General features: G+C 38.5%; 2 protein-coding genes across 2 annotated transcripts; both read left to right on the top strand.

The window, feature by feature from the left end:
* Nucleotides 1-2,525: 2,525 nt before the first annotated feature.
* On the top strand, nucleotides 2,526-4,398 carry LOC108051371 (proton-coupled amino acid transporter-like protein CG1139). The gene is made up of 8 exons (XM_017133459.1): nucleotides 2,526-2,623; nucleotides 2,680-2,733; nucleotides 2,790-2,940; nucleotides 2,999-3,120; nucleotides 3,239-3,465; nucleotides 3,538-3,668; nucleotides 3,733-3,911; nucleotides 3,975-4,398. Exons 1-8 carry the CDS (start codon nucleotides 2,526-2,528, stop codon nucleotides 4,396-4,398), a joined length of 1,386 nt encoding a protein of 461 aa, XP_016988948.1.
* Nucleotides 4,399-4,676: 278 nt separating this feature from the next.
* LOC108051377 (glutamate transporter polyphemus) lies at nucleotides 4,677-7,461 on the top strand. The gene is made up of 7 exons (XM_017133468.2): nucleotides 4,677-4,744; nucleotides 4,798-4,842; nucleotides 4,919-5,069; nucleotides 5,131-5,613; nucleotides 5,677-5,855; nucleotides 6,222-6,994; nucleotides 7,055-7,461. Exons 1-6 carry the CDS (start codon nucleotides 4,731-4,733, stop codon nucleotides 6,763-6,765), a joined length of 1,416 nt encoding a protein of 471 aa, XP_016988957.1. The 5' UTR covers nucleotides 4,677-4,730; the 3' UTR covers nucleotides 6,766-6,994; nucleotides 7,055-7,461.
* The last annotated feature ends 12,338 nt before the right edge of the window (nucleotides 7,462-19,799 follow it).

The following is a 19,799-nucleotide window of genomic DNA, read 5'->3' as shown; positions in this document are numbered from 1 at the left end:
GAAGATGAAGTAAGAGCCGAACACCCAACTAATAATCGCATAATACACGTACCAGGCTAATGATTAACCTGCATCATTATCGCTCGAAGATCTCAGATGCTCCTCTCTCAGATTTTTGTTGTGTTTTTTGTTTTTTTGCCCATCGAAAATTAGCTGCCGTATCTGCAGAAGCTCTTCCGAGTGCCGGAGTTTGGGCTCTGGAATGGACCTGGATGGGCTGGGTCCAGGGGCAGGACAACAAAGCATCCTGCACTTTTACTCGCCCCATTCAAGCAGCAAACAGGAGGATGATGGCCCCGAGGCAAGACCTGCAATCTGGCTTTATTTTATGCGCGGAGCGCGCTTAAAAATGCAGTCAACGTCTCTTTGGATGGGGCAGACAGGAACCTGCCGCTTAGGCGAATGCCTCACGGGCCCCAAAAAGGCAAACGGCCCGACAACAGCAGCAGCAGCAGCAGCAACATCTACAGCGGCAGCAACAAATGGCATTAAAAAAAAAAAAAACCATCACTGCGGGGCGAGGAAAAATTCACTGCATCCTCCCACTTTTTGCTGGTACGCGAATGTTGCCTCTAGATGGGCCTATTATGTTGCTGTTGCTGCTGTTGTTGTTGTTGCTGCTGCTCTCGATGTTGCTGCTTGTCGAGCACTGTTGCTGCTGTTGGCCAATCATTAAATGCGTTTTTCATACTGTTGATTTGGGTTTTACTTTTTTTATGCGGGAGTTGCTTGCTGCGATTTTTGATTTATGAAGCAGCAAATGAGTTCGCGAAAGGAGAACAGAGAACAGAGAACAGCGATCGGACCGCGAATGTATATCAAATAAGTATACACCCACACTTCCGGCTGTAAATTGAATTGGGGGCGTGGCCGGAGGAATGTTGCACCCCATGTTGCCGGCGGGCAGGTAGATAATTATGCGCATGTTGCTGCTGTCTGGTCGATAGTTTTGGTTTGGCCAACATCCAAGTGCCAGTGGAAGAAGAACGACAGCGACAACGACGACAAATCGCTGAAAGTTACAGTTTAAGTTAGCTGCCGCAGCAGCAACAGTTGCTGCCAATCACCGCAACAGCAACAGCAACTGCAGCAGCAACTGCAGCAGCAGCAGTGGATAATCAGAATTCCAGCATTTTCACCTGTTGCTAAAGCTTGTGCAGACTGACATGTGCGGCACATGCCGCGCTGCCATTTGTCTGCACTTTAATGATGCGCCACATCTAACTGCAACTGCAACATCAACGGCAGCAGCAGCAACATCAACCGTTCCCTCCCTGCACGCAGAAAAAATCAGTCATGTTTTACTGAGGTTTATTTATTGGAAACAAGATGGTAAAAATTTATTAAGCAAGTGTCAAATAAATAAATACATTTTAAATTGTTAAGTTAGTTAAGTTTTGTTTTCTCTTCAATAAAAATATAATTTTAAAATATTAAATTTAGTTTAACAATAAAACTATCTTTACATTTAAAGAAAGCACAATTTTGGAAGACGATTTTTATCAATTAAATAAACAAGTATGGGAAAGCTTTCATCAATTAATTGATTCAAAGAGAGTGTTTACCAGTTACCAATTTGTTGCAATTTAAGTCGTACAAAAATATTCTAAAAATCTATTGAAGCAATCATTACACTCGATTTTTTGAATGAGAATTGGTTACTTGTGAGAAGAGGGTCAAAAATTTTCAAAACTTTGATGAGGTTATATTCATTTTAATTATCCTAGGTGTAAGTATTTTAAATAAAATAATAAATAAAATAATAGTAGTAAGTACCTAAGCCTACCAGTCGAAGTTTAGAGGTCTAAATTATCTTCATTTTCTGTTCTGCCAGATATAAGTACGAGGTCAAAGCCGACTTATCACGTAACATTAAAAAATATCGCAAATAGCAAAAAGAAAGAGTAAAATAAACAAATCAGCTTAGTTGACTTCTGGCCCCTGGAGAGTACTTACTTTTCGCGGTTGAGGGGACATTTGCATTTTCGATTCGGCACTGCAAAGTAAAAAGGAGGAGGTGGTTCACAGCGGGCAATCGGCCCCACACAATGACAAAGACAGAGATAGTGAGAAGTGGGAGGTGGAAAGTGGGGAGACTTAACTAGAAACTGTAGATTGTCCGTCCCAAGGCCGGTGAATTTATGGCCAGGTGCCAATTGGGGTGGGGGGTTTGTGCATTTGAAAAATGCCCGTACTGGCCACACTAATTAGTTTGCCCAAGACCCCGAGGCCATTGAATAATTTAGGTAGCGAATTCCTTGGCCAGGCCAACAACGCCCACACACCAGCGATGAGCTGGATTTTTTCCTGGAATAAGTCGCCGCTTTGGGCCATGCTAATAACTCCACCTCCACCTCCACCTTCCCTTCCTGGAAGATGGTCCTCCAACTCCAGATCATAACCAGAGATCATAACCCGAGGGATCTGTGATCCACATTTGCATAATTGCAGACCAAAGTCGGCGCTGACTTCCCCTCTCTGAAAAAAATAATAATTCCCTTTCGAGTGATTCAATTTTCCACAAAATGGAGCGTAAGAAGAGGAAGTTGACCAGCCACCGACGCTTAGACCAGGAGCTGCCCTTCCACCAGAGGCTTCTAGGTGGTGTCCAAAAGAGTTTCGGGTGCGTCAAATTGGGCGTGAGTAATTGAGGTGCTTTTAATACGAAATCTCCCACAGATCTCCGCTGGCCTATCAAGCTCGTTTGTCCTTGGAAAGGGATAATAAAATGTCGTAAGGATATAACTCCACTTCTTGTTTAGTACCTAATATTGAAAACTTTCTTTAAGAGATTTTGAGACCTTCATCAATGTGCTCAAGTGTGGATTTGGAACTGGGTGTTTGGCCATGCCACAGGCTTTCCTGTTTTCCGGATGGTTATTGGGTCTTATAAGTACTGTCGCTCTGAGCTTCTTTGTACTTTATGCAATGCATACTCTGGTAATGGTATTACCTCTAATCAGATAACTTTTCATCAAAGGAGAACACTCTTTTCCAGCTCGAGCATATTAATTCCCTAGGAGAGCGCTTTAAGATGCCATTACTTAATTATCGAAATGTCGTGGAACTGGCTCTCAGCATTGGACCACCAAAGTTTCAGTTTTTAAGCAAACCTTTTGGGTAAGTTTAGATTAATTTCTCTATGGAATCTTAATCTTTAAACTAGCTTTAATTTTTTAAGATTTTTGTTTAACAATTAGAATACATTTTCTTGCTATAATCAAACTTACTCATTTAGATACCTAGTGGATGTCCTGCTCTGTGGTTATCACTTTGGAGTGGACTGTGTCTATGTGGTTTTTATAGCCAAAAGTCTAAAGCATTTAGGGGATATATACTTGTGGCCTTTGGATGAGAGACTCTACATGGCTTTGCTCGCTTTGCCTTTGACCTTAACGTTTATAATACGAGATCTGAAGAGTCTTGTGCCATTTGCCTTAATAGCCAATATTCTGATATTCGTGGGTATGTTTTTAAACCTTAAGATAACATGTTTTTTTATACTTATACTTCTTTATCTTAATCTTTCAATTCTAGGCTCTTTTATAATTTTAAGCTACTTCTTCCGGGGTCTTTCTAGGTTTGATCAACTTCATGCCATTCAGCCGTTGAAGAACTTTCCTTTTTTCTTTGGCATCGTACTGTTTGCCATCGAATCGGTTGGAGTGGTAAGTTAATATTTAAATGAATTTTTAAAATATTTTTAGCCACTATTTTTCATTACATTTCTAGCTCCTAGCCCTTGGTCGCAATATGCGAACCCCAGATAATTTTTTGGGTACTTGTGGAGTTCTCAATCGGGGAATGTTTGTGGTAATTATTTTTTATGTGGTCTTTGGATTTTTTGGTTACTGGCGTTACGGACAATACACGCAAAACTCGGTTCTGCAAAACCTACCAGAAAACGAAATGTAAGTATTCTTAGTCTTAACAATACAATATTTATTTTATGAAATTATTTTCTTTTTCAATAGCCTCCCCCAGTTGGTGGCTGGAATGTTTGCCCTGGCAATATTCTTCAGTTATCCTTTGCAAGGTTACGTTACTGTGGATATTATATTCAGGAGTTATTTGGAGCCGGAACTGGAGGATGGTGCTTCGAAGGCAGTGGAGATCCTGGTGCGAATCGCTTTGGTTATCGCCTCCGTCCTGATGGCCATCCAATATCCGGACTTTGGGTTGCTCCTCTCCTTCGTGGGATCCTTTTGCCTGGCCCAATTGGGACTGATCCTGCCGGGAATCGTGGATTTTTGCGCTCACTATGAGGAGGGATACGGACCTGCAAGGATCCTTCTTCTCCGATCGATGCTTTTCATCTGTGTGGGTTTGGCTGGAGGAGTTGCCGGTACAGTGGTCACCCTGCGGACGCTCCAAGCTCGCTATCCCATTTCTTTGTGATCTTAGTACATTTTATTAGACGGGAGTTGATGTACCAATTAAATAAACTTTGCTAATTGAATTGTAGTTGTTTTTTATTCCTGTAGTTTATAAAGTGTTAGTGTTGTTGACATCGTTAACGGATTTATAAAGATCAAATTTAATTTTTTTTATTTATAAAGGCAACTTTAGATGGAATTCCTGAATAAGCTTTAAATATATCCCTTTCTTTTAAAAAAACCCCAGTACCATTGAAAAGAATGTCAAGTCTTTGAGACATATACACTCTATTAGTTTTTTTTCAAAACAATTCAATCAGTGCTTAAATAAAAACACGAAAATAAATTTTGATCATGGCCGATAAAGGGTAATGAGAAATGCAGATTGCAAATAACTTTTTACTGAACTTTCAATCCACAGAGGCTACAATCCTTATGAGAATCGAAATGTGGCCAATCCGATATCGTAAGATTTTTGTTCGATTATTTTATTATTTTATTATTTTTTATTATTTTATTATTTTTTAAAAATTTTTCTGCAGTGATTTTGGAGCCTTTATACTGCTTCTGAAGTGCGTGGTGGGAACTGGGATTTTGGCCCTGCCCTTGGCTTTTTACTTTGCTGGCATCGTCAACGGCGTTGTGTTGCTGACTTTGGTGTGTATCATGCTAATCCATGGCATTCAGTTGCTGGTGAGTTTTTTAGATGACTAAACATATGATTATTTAGCCTTCTTAATCTATTTTTACATAGGTCTATAGCATGGTGGAGTGCTCGCGGCGAATGCAGGTGGGATATGCCACCTATCCGGAGTCGATGGTCTACTCCTTTAGCCAGGGACCCAAGTGCTTCCGGTATTGCGCAAAGGCCGGAGGTTGGATTGTCGACATAGTCTTGTGTTTTTCGCACTACGGCGTCTGTGTGGTCTACATCGTGTTTGTGTCAGTCAACTATAAGCAGATCTTTGACTTCTATTTGGGAGTGGTTGATCTGAGAGCTTTCATTGCCGTCGTTGGACTACTCATGATCGCCCCCTTTATGATTCGCCAACTCAAGTATCTGGTGCCCTTTAATATAGTGGCCAATATCCTCATATATGTGGGATTTATAATGATGATGTACTATCTGTTTACGGATCTGCCTCCGATATCGGATCGAGCCATATTCTTTGGCGCAGTCGAGAAGTTGCCCTTGTTTTTTGGCATCGCACTGTTTTCCATCACATCGGTGGGCGTGGTGAGTCCTTGAAGTGATTGTATAAACTTTATAGAGTCCAAAACCTTAAAAACACTTTCCCAGATGATGGCCATAGAAGCTCAAATGGCCAAGCCAGAACATTACATCGGTTGGTTTGGCATCCTCAATAGGGCCATACTTTTGGTCTTGATCTCATATATTTTCTTTGGAATCATGGGCTATTGGAAATTCGGGGATAAAATAGAGGGCAGTGTCTCTCTTAATATACCCACAGATGAAATGTAAGTTTAACAAAATCGATAAATTATATAGTTTATATGGTCTCTTTCTGGAAACGCCAGAAAAAAATGGGTGTCAATTAAGTTAAATTACATTTTTTTGTTTTGCAAAATATTCTGATAAATATTAAATAGGTTTTCCTTTTTTGTGTTATAATCTTAAATTTTAGTGATCTTATCTTATCTAAATATAGTATGTAAATAAGACACATTATGTAGTCATATGATACATGACTTAACAAATATGATATAATATTCCATCACATTAAATATTTTAAAGATCTATGAGTACACTGAAATTCGAATAGCATATCATAATAATTAATAATGGCCTGTTTCTCTGTAACTAACCACAAATCAAACTGATAGAATTGCACAGATCGCCAAGGCTTTTATAGCCGCGGCTATTTTCCTGACATATCCGCTGTCCGGTTACGTGGTTATCAACATTATAATGACTCATTACTGGAACAAAAATGGGGAACTGAAGAATCCGGTGCTAAAGGAGTATATTCTACGTGTTGTTTTTGTCTTGATTTCCACAATAAATGGGATAATTGCCCCGAATTTGGGACCCCTGCTGTCGCTGGTCGGTGCCTTTACCATATCGCTGCTGAATCTGGTCTTTCCCGCCTTGATCGAGATCTGTTTGTACTATCCACCGGACTATACATACGGAAAGCTGAAGTGGAAGCTCGTGAAGGACATATTCCTTGTAGTCATTGGCACAATTATCCTGGTGCAAGGCACCGTCTTCTCGATATTTGACATGATTAAGGAGTATGGCGGAGGCGACGAGACCACAACTCAGGATGAAACCGATGAAGACACAACCGAAGGCACCACCGCCGCGATCATCACCACTCTTGCTGGAGATGCACCCGCAGAAGAACCTGCTTTTAGATTTTTCTAAGCAACATCATTTGAAATAGATATTTTAATATCTTTTGTAAGTTTACATACATATGTGCTTACAGGTATTTTCATGTGAAAAATTTGCACAACTTTGTTGGCAATTAATGTATTTAAATTCAAAGTAATAGTATGGAATTAGTAAAACTATTCCCAGAAATTATTATTTGTGATCCTTTGCACAATACCTATGAAATATTTCTTCGGCTTTGTGATCTCAAATTGCACTGGTAAGTAAAATTTTAGAACAGACTAATACAAACACTCTTTTCAATAACTCAATTCGACAGATAATTCAAAATAATTGGACCAAATTTTGGACCTATCCTGTCGCTGATCGATGCATTTACCATTTCGCTGCCAAGCTAAGATGAAATTCCGCGAAGGACATATTTTCCGTAGTCACTGGCACAACTATCCTGGTGTAAGGCACCATCTTCTCCATATGAAAAATTATTAAGGAGTAAGGAGGCGAAGGTGATACCGGGGTAGACCCCACAACCGAACCGCCTTTTAGATTTTTTCAAGCAACATCAATTGATATAGATTCTTTAATATCATTTGTAAATTTACAAATTTGCATGCAGCTATTTTTATTGGAAACATTTTCAAAACTTTTGACAATTAATGTATTCAAATTTAAAGTGATAGTATGAAATTAGAACGAGTAAATAAAAGTACAGAAAAGTCCATTGCATTATATACAAATTTGTATATTCAACTTGGCTCGTATTTTGGGGTCTATTTTTCGTTAAGTTTTAAGATGTCACCCCTTCCGCAATTTTCTAAAAATGGTTTTGCCGAAAAATGTCCAAAAACTGCACTTCTATGCCCATGACTTTTCTTGCAGACATCCGCTTTACAAATGACATTTAAATGATTGTGGTTAAATTCTCTAAAAATCTCTGTTTTTAAATTGGTTTGTATTTTGAAGTCGATTTTTCGTCATTTTAATGCTGTTACCCCTTTCCAAATTTTCGAAAAACGGCATTGCAGAAAAGAGGTCCAAAACCTGCACTTCTAAGCCCATAACTTTTCTTACAGACATCCGATTTCAAAGTGGCATACCTCAAAATGATTGTGGTTAAATTCTCTAAAAATCTGTGTTTTCAGTTTGTTTTGTATTTTGGGTTCTATTTTCCGTCATTTTAATGATGTTACCCCTTTCCAAATTTTCGAAAAACGGCTTTGCAGAAAAGAGGTCCAAAACCTGCACTTCTGAGCCCATAACTTTTCTTAAAAACATCTGATTTCAAAGTGGCATACCTCAAAATGATTGTGGGTAAATTCTCTAAAAATCTGTGTTTTCAGTTTGTTTTGTATTTTGGGTTATATTTTCCGTCATTTTAATGATGTTGTTATCCCTTTCCAAATTTTCAAAAAATCGCTTTGCAGAAAAGTTATCTGAAACCAGCATTTCCAAGCCCGTAACGTTTCTTACAGACATCCGATTTCAAAGTGGCAGACTTATAAATGATTGTGGTTTAATTCTCTAAAAATCTGTTCTCACTTTTTTTTTTGGGTCGATTTTTTGTCTAATTCAAATTGCAAATTTTCGAAAATTGTTTAGCAGAAATGCGTCCAAAAACTGCACTTGTAATCCCATAGGCTTGTTCTGTTCCATTATCATATTTCAACGTTTTTTAAAATATTTATTGTTTTAAAAGTAATTTTTGTGTTTTGAGTACTGGGCCTTATAAAATAGTTACACCTTAACCGACTACAGAGCATGACATTTCGAACTGTAGTTAACTGAATCATTAAAGGCACGAGTTGAATTATTAGTTGAGTGGCCCTTTAAAGTCCATCCAGGCAGCAGGCGCCAGCCCCAAAGGTCATCCTCCCCCCCTCCTCCACCGATTTAAACCCCACTTGAGGACGGGCACAAGCCATTATCGATGTGGCATTGGCATTGCGGGTAATTCCCTCATTAGCTGTGGGAGTTAGGTGGAGGCAGCCGCCTGGCATGTGGCAAGTGTGCAAGCAGCAATCTGCAGCGAGCAACCTGCAACCTGCAACATGCAACATGAGGCAGATGGCAGACGGCAAGCAGCAACCTGTAAGCCTGTTCCAGCACACGTCTTCTGCGATGCCGGCCACTCGTCAGCCCACTTAACGATGTGCTCCGGAATTTATGCCGATATGGTAATGCATCTACTCTGCGACTGCGACTGGGACTGGGACTCTGAATCTCGGGACTGCCTCATTATGCCATTGATGGACTGCAGTTGAGCATTTGGATTGCGTAATTTATTGTTTTGGGTCGTTTCGGCCCGATAAACTGGTGTTTGTCGGCCGTCTATCCCGTTGCCACTTGGACTTCTTTGGCCAAAAACGGGCAACGGGTCCGCTGTCATTTGTGTGGCATTTTTTGCCAACGCCTGCCGGCAATCTCACTTTCCGCCGGGGGATTGCCTTGGCCACGCCATTTATGGCTCTAATTAGCTACGCAGCCGGCATGCAAAGCGATCATATCTAATGCTTTTCCGAGGAAAAGCGAGCCACACGTGTTTACTTCTTCTATACTATACTATATATCGTATATTTCAGCCCATTCGATCCCTCCCAGCGAGGAGGTCAAAGGGTTAAGCAGCGAACCCGAAGAGTTCTGCGTATACGCAACTGCGACTGTGATTGCAGCCAAAGTGCAACAAATCATTTCCCATAGCAGGCTTTGCAAAAAATAAAAAATAAAATAAAAGAAAATAAAAGAAAGATCTTCGAGGCAGCCAATTTGTGTTCCGTTGCTTTGCCGTTTGTATAAATCAATTGGCAATGAGGCAAGTACTGGGATGATGCTCCTCGGGACTCGAAACTGGCGACTACCCGCTGTGCGTTGTCTATCCTATAAATTGCACCCCCATCCACCAGGGTTTATACCATGACCATGGAGTTCTCCTTCGGTTGAGATCGCCTCTAATGCGCTATGTGTGTTTGGACTATGATTTTTTCACTTGTTCGCGGTGCGTGCACTGGGTCTGTGATTGGTCTATAAATTATTGGGTTTATTGCGCTGCAAGGTCCACAACCCCACCCCCGCATGACACTGATCGATTACCCGAAAAAAAAACAACAAACCCTTATCGGTATTGCGCAAATATTTGCCCATCAAAAACGCCCGTTTCCTTTTCGGCTATCTCGGGGCGAACGAGTGATGTATTTGCCTGACGACTTTACTTTCGATTTCAATTTCATTTTCGGATCCCAGATCGACGGCCACTTCGATTTGTGGTAAAATATTTGCACAACTCGAGGGTCACTGCTGGGGATCAACCAGCGGCGATAAAGTTCTGGTTCAGAGTATCCAAGTGAAATGACACATAACTAAACAATTTTGGAAATATTCCTTGAAATAACTAAACACCAATAAAATATAATTCAAAATCTTATCGTTAAAATAAGCTTTGTCCTGAAAGATTTGTCATTATTTTTTTATTCGGGTACAAGACTTTTATTTGTATTTTATTTGGACAATTTATAACAAGAATTGTTCGTGGTCCCAAAAATTCTTGTAATTAAGATTTTACATATATTCATATTTATATTTTACTGATCTACTGTTAAAATAAAAAAACTTTGCTGTTATTTGTTCCATATTTGTTATTTGTAAGACTTAAGACTAAAAAAGCAGATCGTTTTAAAACATGCAAAACAATTTGACTTTATTTTAAACAAGAAATCTCTAAATAATAAAAAGGAGTTAAGATTATACATTAAATAGTCAACATTATCTGCAAGTTTTTAAGATTATTAATAATTTATTGTAATAAAAAAATCAGTAATAGCTTCCTTTCTAAAATCTAAAACATGACTAGATTACCGAGTTAACTAACAGTTTATTGACAATGTTTAACAGGATTGCTCTGGCGAGGTCTGACCCAAAAATCTATGCCAAAATGCAGCAGCAACTGCTGCTGCACGACAGCAACATCTACTGCAGCAGCAGCAGCAGCAAACCGCAAGAGCGACGGCCGCATTAATATTAATTAAATAAACGTTAATTCAGCGCATTAATGCGTAATAAATAATGCTCTTTTGAGCAGAAATTAATGCATAAAACGCTACTTATCGCCGCCGCCACGCACTTATCTGTGTCAACACAGAGCGCCAGCAAGATGGAAGGGGGCAGGGGAACTAAGGGGGAGGGGGGACGAGTGGCCAAGTGGGGGAGTGGAGCAGGGGGTGAGGGAGGAGGTGCAGGGGGCCAACAGTAGCGGCCATCGCGCCTGACAAAAGTATTGTCAATACCTATAGATCCGTCTGCACAAGAAAAAATATTAAGTATCATTCTACGGGTACTTTTTTAAAATAAACATCTAGTATTTAAAGATGAATAATTATAAATACAAAAATATCTAAAAAAAAATCTAAGCTTTAAAATAGTGAGCCCTAATCATATTTTTGAATATTAAATAAAATAAAAGGTAAAAAGCAAAAGAAATAATTTTGTACTATTCAATTGATTTTATAAAAGTGCTGAATACTTTTAAAGCGAACATATTTTTTTTTTTTTTTTGGCACAAATAAGTTTTAAATATTTGTCATATGTTAATAAAATAATATTTTAAATCTATATTACAATGCAACATTCAATTTATTTGAAATTTATTTATTAAGAATAATTTGTCGAATATTTAGTTTTCTAATTAAGTGATACCAATTAACCGAAATAAAATGTGGTCAGTAGTAAAGTAAATATCAGATAATGAAATATAATATAATGAAATTTCAGATAATGGAATTTTATGTGAATTAGATGGATACCCATATTATTTTTTCCAGTGCTCCCGAGTTGCCCACAGCGATGGAGTCGGATCGAAGTCGGAGTTGGAATCGACGATGTCGTTGGCGCGTTGCAATTACATGTCTGTGACAAGAATTTTAAATGAAAATCGCTGCGTAGTGCGCTGGACAAATGATTCAAACTTTCGCGTTACGTGTGGAAAATGTTTAAAACTGAGCCGGGGCCATGGACACGGACCGACTGGCGATCTCAATGGAGGCGCCATGCCAGGATTGGAGCTTTTTTTTGTGCGCTTTGCATGGCAAAGCCCAATGGCAAGGAGGCAAGGAGGCAACTCGATGGCGACGCATGAAATTAGAAAGGCATTATTGCAAATCTCCCGCTTTATTTATCAGCAATTTGTCAGCAAGTGTGCCGCGGCTCATATTAAAGTGCCAGCCGCCGATCCGTCCGTCGATCCCGTCCCGACTTTCTAATGCAATTCATCTGACACACGCACAAATCGCCGCAGGATTGGGCAGCTGGAGAAGGTCTTCGGAGTCGATCCCAATGGGGTCAAGTGCGTCCGCAAATGAATTCCATTATTGGTCAAATCGGTGTCAGTGTACTTTTTTATTGTACAGGCTTAACAATATTTTTATTAAGTCCTTAAACAGAGTGTAGGTTTTGCCTAGCTTAAGGTGCTAGTTTTTTGGATAATTCCAGACCAATATTTCACAACTTCACATTATTTGCTGTTTTTTGGGTAAAATGAGGAAAAAAACTAGACAGGTTGTACTGATAATTGATTAGCAATTTTTTTACGACCTCAACAACCTCGGACAGTCCAAATTTGGTTTCATTTTCTGCAAAGCAATGGCAAAAATACTACATATTTTTGGTAAGAAATCATTTTTAGGACTTTTAGTACAATTTTTATGAGTTGTTTCGTTGTAAATTTTTCAAAAATGCACTTATAGTCGAGCAGCGTATTGTTTTACACAGCAGGCGACTTATACTAACGTTTCATAAATTTACATGATAAACTTATGCAAAAATGCCAATCAATTTGCAATTTTATAACGAACTTAGAGAGGTTATGACATTCCATTTTATACCCTTGTAGAGGGTATTATAATTTTGGTCAGAAGTTTGTAACGCAGTGAAGGAGACGTTTCCGACCCTATAAAGTATATATATTCTTGATCAGGATCAATAGGGGAGTCGATATAGCCATGTCCGTCTGTCCGTCTGTCCGTCTGTTTCAATACCGTTTGCGAGCTCAGTTTAAAAGCTAGCGATCTGAAACTTTCACAGTCGTCCTAAAACAAGTGTACGCAGATCAAGTTTGAAAACCGCCCCGATCGGATGTCTATATCCTATATCTCCCATAGGAACAATCGGATATAACTTGCAAGAATGGAAGATATTTCGCGCAGTGTAGAAGCTATTGACATAAATCTTTCCAAATCTTATTTTTTTATGCGTACCTTGATCAGAGTAAAAGCGCGTGACGATCGGACGTCTATATCCTATAGCTCCCATAGGAACAAAAGTGTAAAATCGGTTAAAATTTAATGATTTTTAGGATATTTCACGCAGTATACAAGCTATTGACATGAATCTTTCCAAATCCTATTTTTTATGCATACATTGATCAAGGTGAAAGCGCGTGCCGATCGGACGTCTATATCCTATAGCTCCCATAGGAACAATAGGGTGAAATCGGTCCAAATTTGATGATTATCAGAATATTTCGCGCAGTGTGTAAGCTACTAACATAAAATTTTCCAATTCTTATTTATTTACGCATATCTTGATTAGGGTAAAAGCGCTTGCCGCTCGGAAGTCTATATCTTAAAGGAGATAGGAAAAATTGTTAAAAGCTGCGAAAGTATCCCTTTTGTATATGACATTTTTGCAGTATAAAAGCAATTGACTTGAAACGATGCAAATCTAGTTTACTTATGTATACCTTATTCCTTTCGCTACTTTTTCACTTTTAGCAATTTCGTCAAAGTCTGCAAGGGTATTAAAACTTCGGCTTGCCGAAGTTAGCTTCCGTCCTCGTTTTGTCTATGATTTTCATGTTTTTAGCAAAAAATGGGACAAAATTGAATCCATGTATTGCCAAAAAAGGTAGGACCTTTTTACAAACATTACAAAGTATCGCATTCGTCATTATACCTAAATTATTCAAATAAAATAGCTATTGCTTGGAGATCTTTTTAGATGAGTATAAAAATCGTTCTTTTCTGGCTATGTTCTTATTTGCAACACCATTTGTATTAACTAGAGATGGTTTAACAACAGCAGAGTAATAAAGTATTGGCTTAGGATCGTCGTTCTGCCTTTCAGAAGTGCTCTTTTTCTGGGTGTACACCGGGCAGCATTAGATGAAGCCCCTGCTCCAGCAACATAACTCAGTTGAGCTCCCGAAGCGCCCTTCGCGCAGAGCAGTTAACAAATAACATCAACTTATTAAATAAAGTTTCAATTCGGTTTCGGCGAGAGGAGCCGCAGCTACCGTGCTGGGTTCGCGAAAGGAGCACATAGGACCCAAGGAGGTGGACTGCGGGACCCAGGGACCCAGGGATCCACAATAAATCATCACATCGGAGGGGGACGCGGGGTGGTGGTGGCCATGGGTAACAGACGGTAACTGCGGCCAAGTTATGTGGCTTCATTGTGGACAGAATGAGCGCTTTTAAGCAGACAATTGCAGCCTGGGGCGCAGCCACAACAGGTAGGAGAACCTGCAGAGTGGGATGTTCGAGGGAGATGGGGAGGGGGAGGAGGAGGGGGATGGGACTATAGGATGGGGGCAAAACACTCTCGCCCGGCGCACAGAGCCTCCCACTACCCCTTGCTATTGTGGCAACTCCTGTCCTCCCGCCTTCCTCACTACACATTTTCGTAGGCCGCACTGCGCGCATAAATCATTCGGGTCTCTCGACTCCGACTCTGCTCCTGCTCCTCTACACTCAGAAAAATTACTCAACTACAGCTTGCATCAAAATAAATATTTATAATGAGATTGCAATCCCAGATAAGTGGGTTTGGTTTACAAATGTTAGATAGGTATTTTTGTATACAGTGTTTCCTATTGAATTAATTGACAAATATTTTTATACCCTTGCAGAGGGTATTATAATTTCAGTCAAAAGTTTGCAACGCAGTGAAGGAGACATTTCCGACCCTATAAAGTATATATATTCTTGATCAGCATCACCAGGAGAGTCGATCAAGCCATGTCCGTCTGTCCGTCCGTCTGTCCGTCTGTCCGTCTGTCCGTCCGTCCGTCCGTTTCTACGCAAACTAGTCCCTCAGTTTTAAAGCTATCTGCTTGAAACTTTCCCAAAAGTTGTCTTTCTATTGCAGGTAGTATATAAGTCGGAACGAGCCGGATCGGGCTACTATATCATATAGCTGCCATATAACTGAACGATCGGAAATGCCATAACTTTGTTGTTTTTCAGGTTAGGAAGTTGAGAAGTTCTATGGGTTTTATTTTTGGCTAATCAGTCTGACCTACCAAATCCTTTCATAAGGATCGGACGACTATATCCTATAGCTGCCATATAACTGATTAATCGGAAATGCCATAACTTTGGTGTTTGTAAATTTAGGAAGTTGGGATTATCTATGGGTTTTTTTTGGCCAATCAATCCAACCTACCAAATTTCATAGGGATCGGCCGCCTATATCTTATAGCTGCCATATAACTGAACGATTGGAAATTCCATAACTTTGGTGTTTTTAAAGTTAGGAAGTTGGGATTTTTTATGAATATTAAGAATGCATTATATAAATAATTTTGGAGAATATAATTTACAGAATATTCTGCAAGGGTATATCAACTTCGGCTCCGCCCGAAGTTAGCTTTCCTTTCTTGTTAAAGATTAGTTAAAAATCGCAGAAAGTAATTTATTATTCACTGCCAAAACGTATTTATTAAAGTAAGATTTAAACTTTCAATAAATAATTATTTAATAATAATGAACAATAAAATAATAATACATTTTTTTTAGAATTAAATACTTTTGAATTCCAAAACTACAAGGATATATAATATGATTAAGTAAACATTTTTCTCCACCTTCTAATTTTTGAAATATAATAGAAAACTTTTCCATTTTCAAGGGCTTGTAAAAATCTATTAAATATAATAATATTTAATGTAAGCCTTTCATTCTTCTTCAATTTCGTTTTCGAGTGTGCAAGTACCCGTTCGCCACCTCTACCTAAATCACCCAAAGCCACCAACTTGCAATATGAGTTAATTTTTGCAGCCCGCAGTTGGTAAGGAGTTTTGCGTATTTGTCAACTGCAAATTACAGCGTTTTTATGCCTATTTCCCACTCAAAAAGGCTCCTGCCTGCCTGCCATCTGAATATATCGTTGCATGTGGGTGGATGTTTTGCAAATTTATGGCGCGCTGGCATTATAAATTTTCTATTAACCCGAACCCGAAACCGAAACCGATTCCGATCCGAGCCCAGATTTGCATTGAATGCCTAGGGGGCAGCGTCGGAAAGTGCGTTGATGGGGCATTATCTGTTTAAGGCTTTAATTTTATTTCTGTTGCCAAAGTTGTACGCAAAATAAGTGCCTCGTGGAGCGCCTTCTATGGGATTATGGGTCCTCCGGCACTTCCAGTCCCTCTCTGCATCCAATTGACTTGAAAAGGCAGCGAAGGAGCTGCATCTCATTGAACCCGACAAATTGGTCATAATTTCAGGCAACTAATCCCAATAAACATGGCCCAAACATTGTGCCACTGACATTAAGCTGCCAGCCGGCCATTGGCGACTTACGTTCGGAGTAAGCCGGGTAAGTAGCCAACTAATAAAATGCCATTTATCTGGCCATCGATCGGGCAGGTGGATTGGCCAGAAGGCCTATCTCCCAGTGGAGTATCGAGTACCCAGTACCCAGTACCCAGTATCCAATACCGCCTGTAAACTTGTCCAGGGAAATGGAAGTGCGGCGAATCGATTTGGCCAGCGGTCGGGCATAAATTGCAAATTAACAGAAGTTCAATTCGAATACGGACCGGCGATTTATGCGACGAGTAAATGACGAGACAAAAGGTTAATCAGTTGCTCATCAAGCCAGCACTGCTGACTAATGGAAAAAGACCATATACCATTATTTAAATTTACAAATTGGCAGGGCTGTTATTAGTCATCCCTGTTTAAGGGGGTCTTCTAGTCCTGAGGCTCGAATTTCGACCTTTTTTAACAATTAATAAAAAAAAGGGCAATAGATATTTTTTCTATCCGTTTTTTTATCACTTGTTTATTAAACTTAAAGGAGTAGAAAAAATAAATTTCAAAAAAAAAAAAATTAGTTTTCATTGAGTTATTCCTTCTTGAAGAAGAGGGAAAAAAAGAGGACGCGTCCGCGTCGCCATGATATCTATGCTTGTAGTTATCTGAAAACTAAAACAATGATAGATTCTTAATGAGTACGAATGTCGCTATGGCATGAACCACCAAAAAAAAAATATCTTTTTTTTTCATGAAATGGCGGCTACTCAAAGAAAAAAAGTCGATTTTTTTCACTAATTTTTCCACTTTGTCGAATTTTTAAAAATATTATAAATTTAAAATTTTTTTTTTTTTTGGTTCATGCGATAGCGATATATTTAAAGAATATTCATGCCAAATTTCAAGTAAATCGACTGATTAGAACTTGAGTTAGAGTGGCGACCGCATCAAAAAAAGTAGTTTCGAGAAAAACGCGTTTAAAGTTCCAGTCGTTCCCTCAACCGGTCTAGTTGCCACGTCACTAAAACGGCTATAGCTATGAAAATAATTTGAGTTTTGAAAAATCCTTTTAGGAAGATATTTTTGAATATCCGAACTATCGAATTATGAAAAAAAAAATTTTTCGATTTTCTCAAATTTCTAGACTAGAAGACCCCCTTAAAGATTTCCTTATTTTTAGTTTATAGCTATAACAAAACAAATAAGATGTTTGAATTCGTTAAAAGTTAGTTAATAAAATTATAAAGCCACATTATTAAATTATTTTCCTTGTGTTTCTTTTCTAGTGCTAAAATATCTTCATTAATGATGAAAGTAAAAAATGGAAAATAAAAACCCCCTAAGTAGAGAAGAACTTTTAAAAGTTTTATGAAAACTTCTGTGGGAAAGGTGTTAACTTACATTTATTTAAGCAAATTTGATTGATTTTTTATATTTTTATTAAGTAATTTTCTGTGAAAAAATATAAAAAATTTTGTAAAACACCAACAAATATATAGCTAAAACTAAAAGAAGAGGATACCTTTTAAAAGTTTTGTAAAGACATCTATGACAAACGTAATAACTTACATTTATTTAAGCAAATTTGATTGATTTTTAAGATATTTATTAAGTAATTTTCGCCTCTGGTTTTTGGAGTTTAATGAAAAAAAGTGAATGAAAAAAGAATTTTAAAGCACCAAAAAATATATATAGATAAAGCTATAAGAAGAGGATAACTAATAAATGTTTTATAAAGTCTGCTGTGGCAAATGTGTTTACTTAAATTTAATTGAGCCCATTTGTAAAAGGCACTTGCTGGCCTGCTCCTGATTTGCATAGTGGGAAAGTGAGTGGGAAATTCAAGAGCCAAGTGCTGAGAGCCAAGAATCGATGGTCGAGAGCCATGTCGGCACACACGCAGAGTCGTGGGTCATTCTTGGCCCAATCAACGGGTTTCTGATTGGTTTCACACGCTGCCCCTTATCTTGCAGTCCATCCGCCAGATACGAGATACTCCGGCCTGGGCACGAACTTTAAACTCTCGCTGGGTAAATAGTAATTTTTCAATTGTGCACACATGTGTGTGCTGCCAGGCCCTCAAAACTCCTCATACTCCTTCGCACTTCGTAGCCGATTGCGTCACAATGCAAAACGCTTATCGCTGCGGTAAAGTATACGAGTTCGAGTTCGAGTTTGAGTATCTTGCGGATACCAATAGCGCCCGGTTATCTGTGGGTGTAATTTTCTCACGGTTCAGTTTCTGTTTCAGTTGCTCGGACCTCGACTTGTATTGAATTGCGTTTGCACATTTGCCTTTTCGTGTGTGTTTTTTTTTGTTGTATAGCTACTCTTACTCTGCCTTTTCGCCAACACTTTTTGTGGGTGATTACGATTACGACCGCGAGAGGAGGAAGAGTTCTCGAAGGCCCAGCACCTGGATAAATATCTTATCTGCCCGTGGGTTAAGTTTCCCTCGACGCGCCGTGGATCGTTTCTGCTTTCAGCGAATCATATCACATATTAATTTGATTTCAACTCCCGCCGCTCAAGTAGCGTGGGAAAGCTCATCGCTCTGGGCGTTTTAAATGCGAATTGCTGTTCTGGCCCAATCGCCAAAACATCGCTATCAAGTGCTGAATTGTTTGTCCCCCGCAAAAAATGATAAAAACAAACCACCAACGCCGCAAATCTAGGCGCTGGGAAAAGTCAACAGTGCCCAAGGTTACGACGAGTATGAGTTCTTAAATTAGGTCGAATTATAGGGAAGTTCTTAAGGGCTTATCAACAGCCTTACTATACAAATAAATACGCTTGCGGCTTGCAAGTTATATATTGTAATAAATTGTTTGTTCGAAAATATAATTAATAAAAAGCCTTCTTAAGAGAGAAAAAATAGTAGTAAATAATAAAAAATAAAGTTTGCTTTTACCGATAAAATAATTCCAATAAAATGTTCTCAGATATGATATAGACCAAAATTAAAAAGTACAAAGAAAATTAGATTCCAAGAAAATGATTACAATTATTGTTCAAAATCAGGGATTTTCATTTGGAATACGGTAAACATTAAGTAATAATAACCTTATTCATTACCATTATCATTATTTCATAATTCGAAGATTAGATAAAAATATTAAAAATGTACCTGTCTTAGCAGCGTCAAGGATTAATCAGAAAATAAATACATTTAAACACCTGAACCAAAAAAAAATGAGGGTCACACCCCAAAAGTCTGCTATGTAAATAAATTGAGGAGTAAGTCCCTCATTTAAGAACAATTAATTCAGATTAATTAAGGCTTCATTTTTTGATAATGACTTTCTTCGTAATATTCAAATTTACAAATTTTATGTTACACAGAAAAATTATTGCTGTTTTGAGTTGTACATTAATAGTTTCGCAAAAGTAATCTAAACAAGTCTGCCTAAAAGTATACCTAGTATTGCAATCATTTTTAGAAGGACTTACCTTTTGAAAATATTACAAAATCCGACTAGTATTTGAACCCAACCAACCACCTGCTTATTAAAACATATTTATTTAAAAAGACAACTCAGT

This window comes from Drosophila rhopaloa, unplaced genomic scaffold, assembly GCF_018152115.1.
Source record: "Drosophila rhopaloa isolate 14029-0021.01 unplaced genomic scaffold, ASM1815211v1 contig_163, whole genome shotgun sequence".
Taxonomy (NCBI): domain Eukaryota; kingdom Metazoa; phylum Arthropoda; class Insecta; order Diptera; family Drosophilidae; genus Drosophila; species Drosophila rhopaloa.
This window is presented reverse-complemented; position numbering and strand designations above follow the sequence as displayed.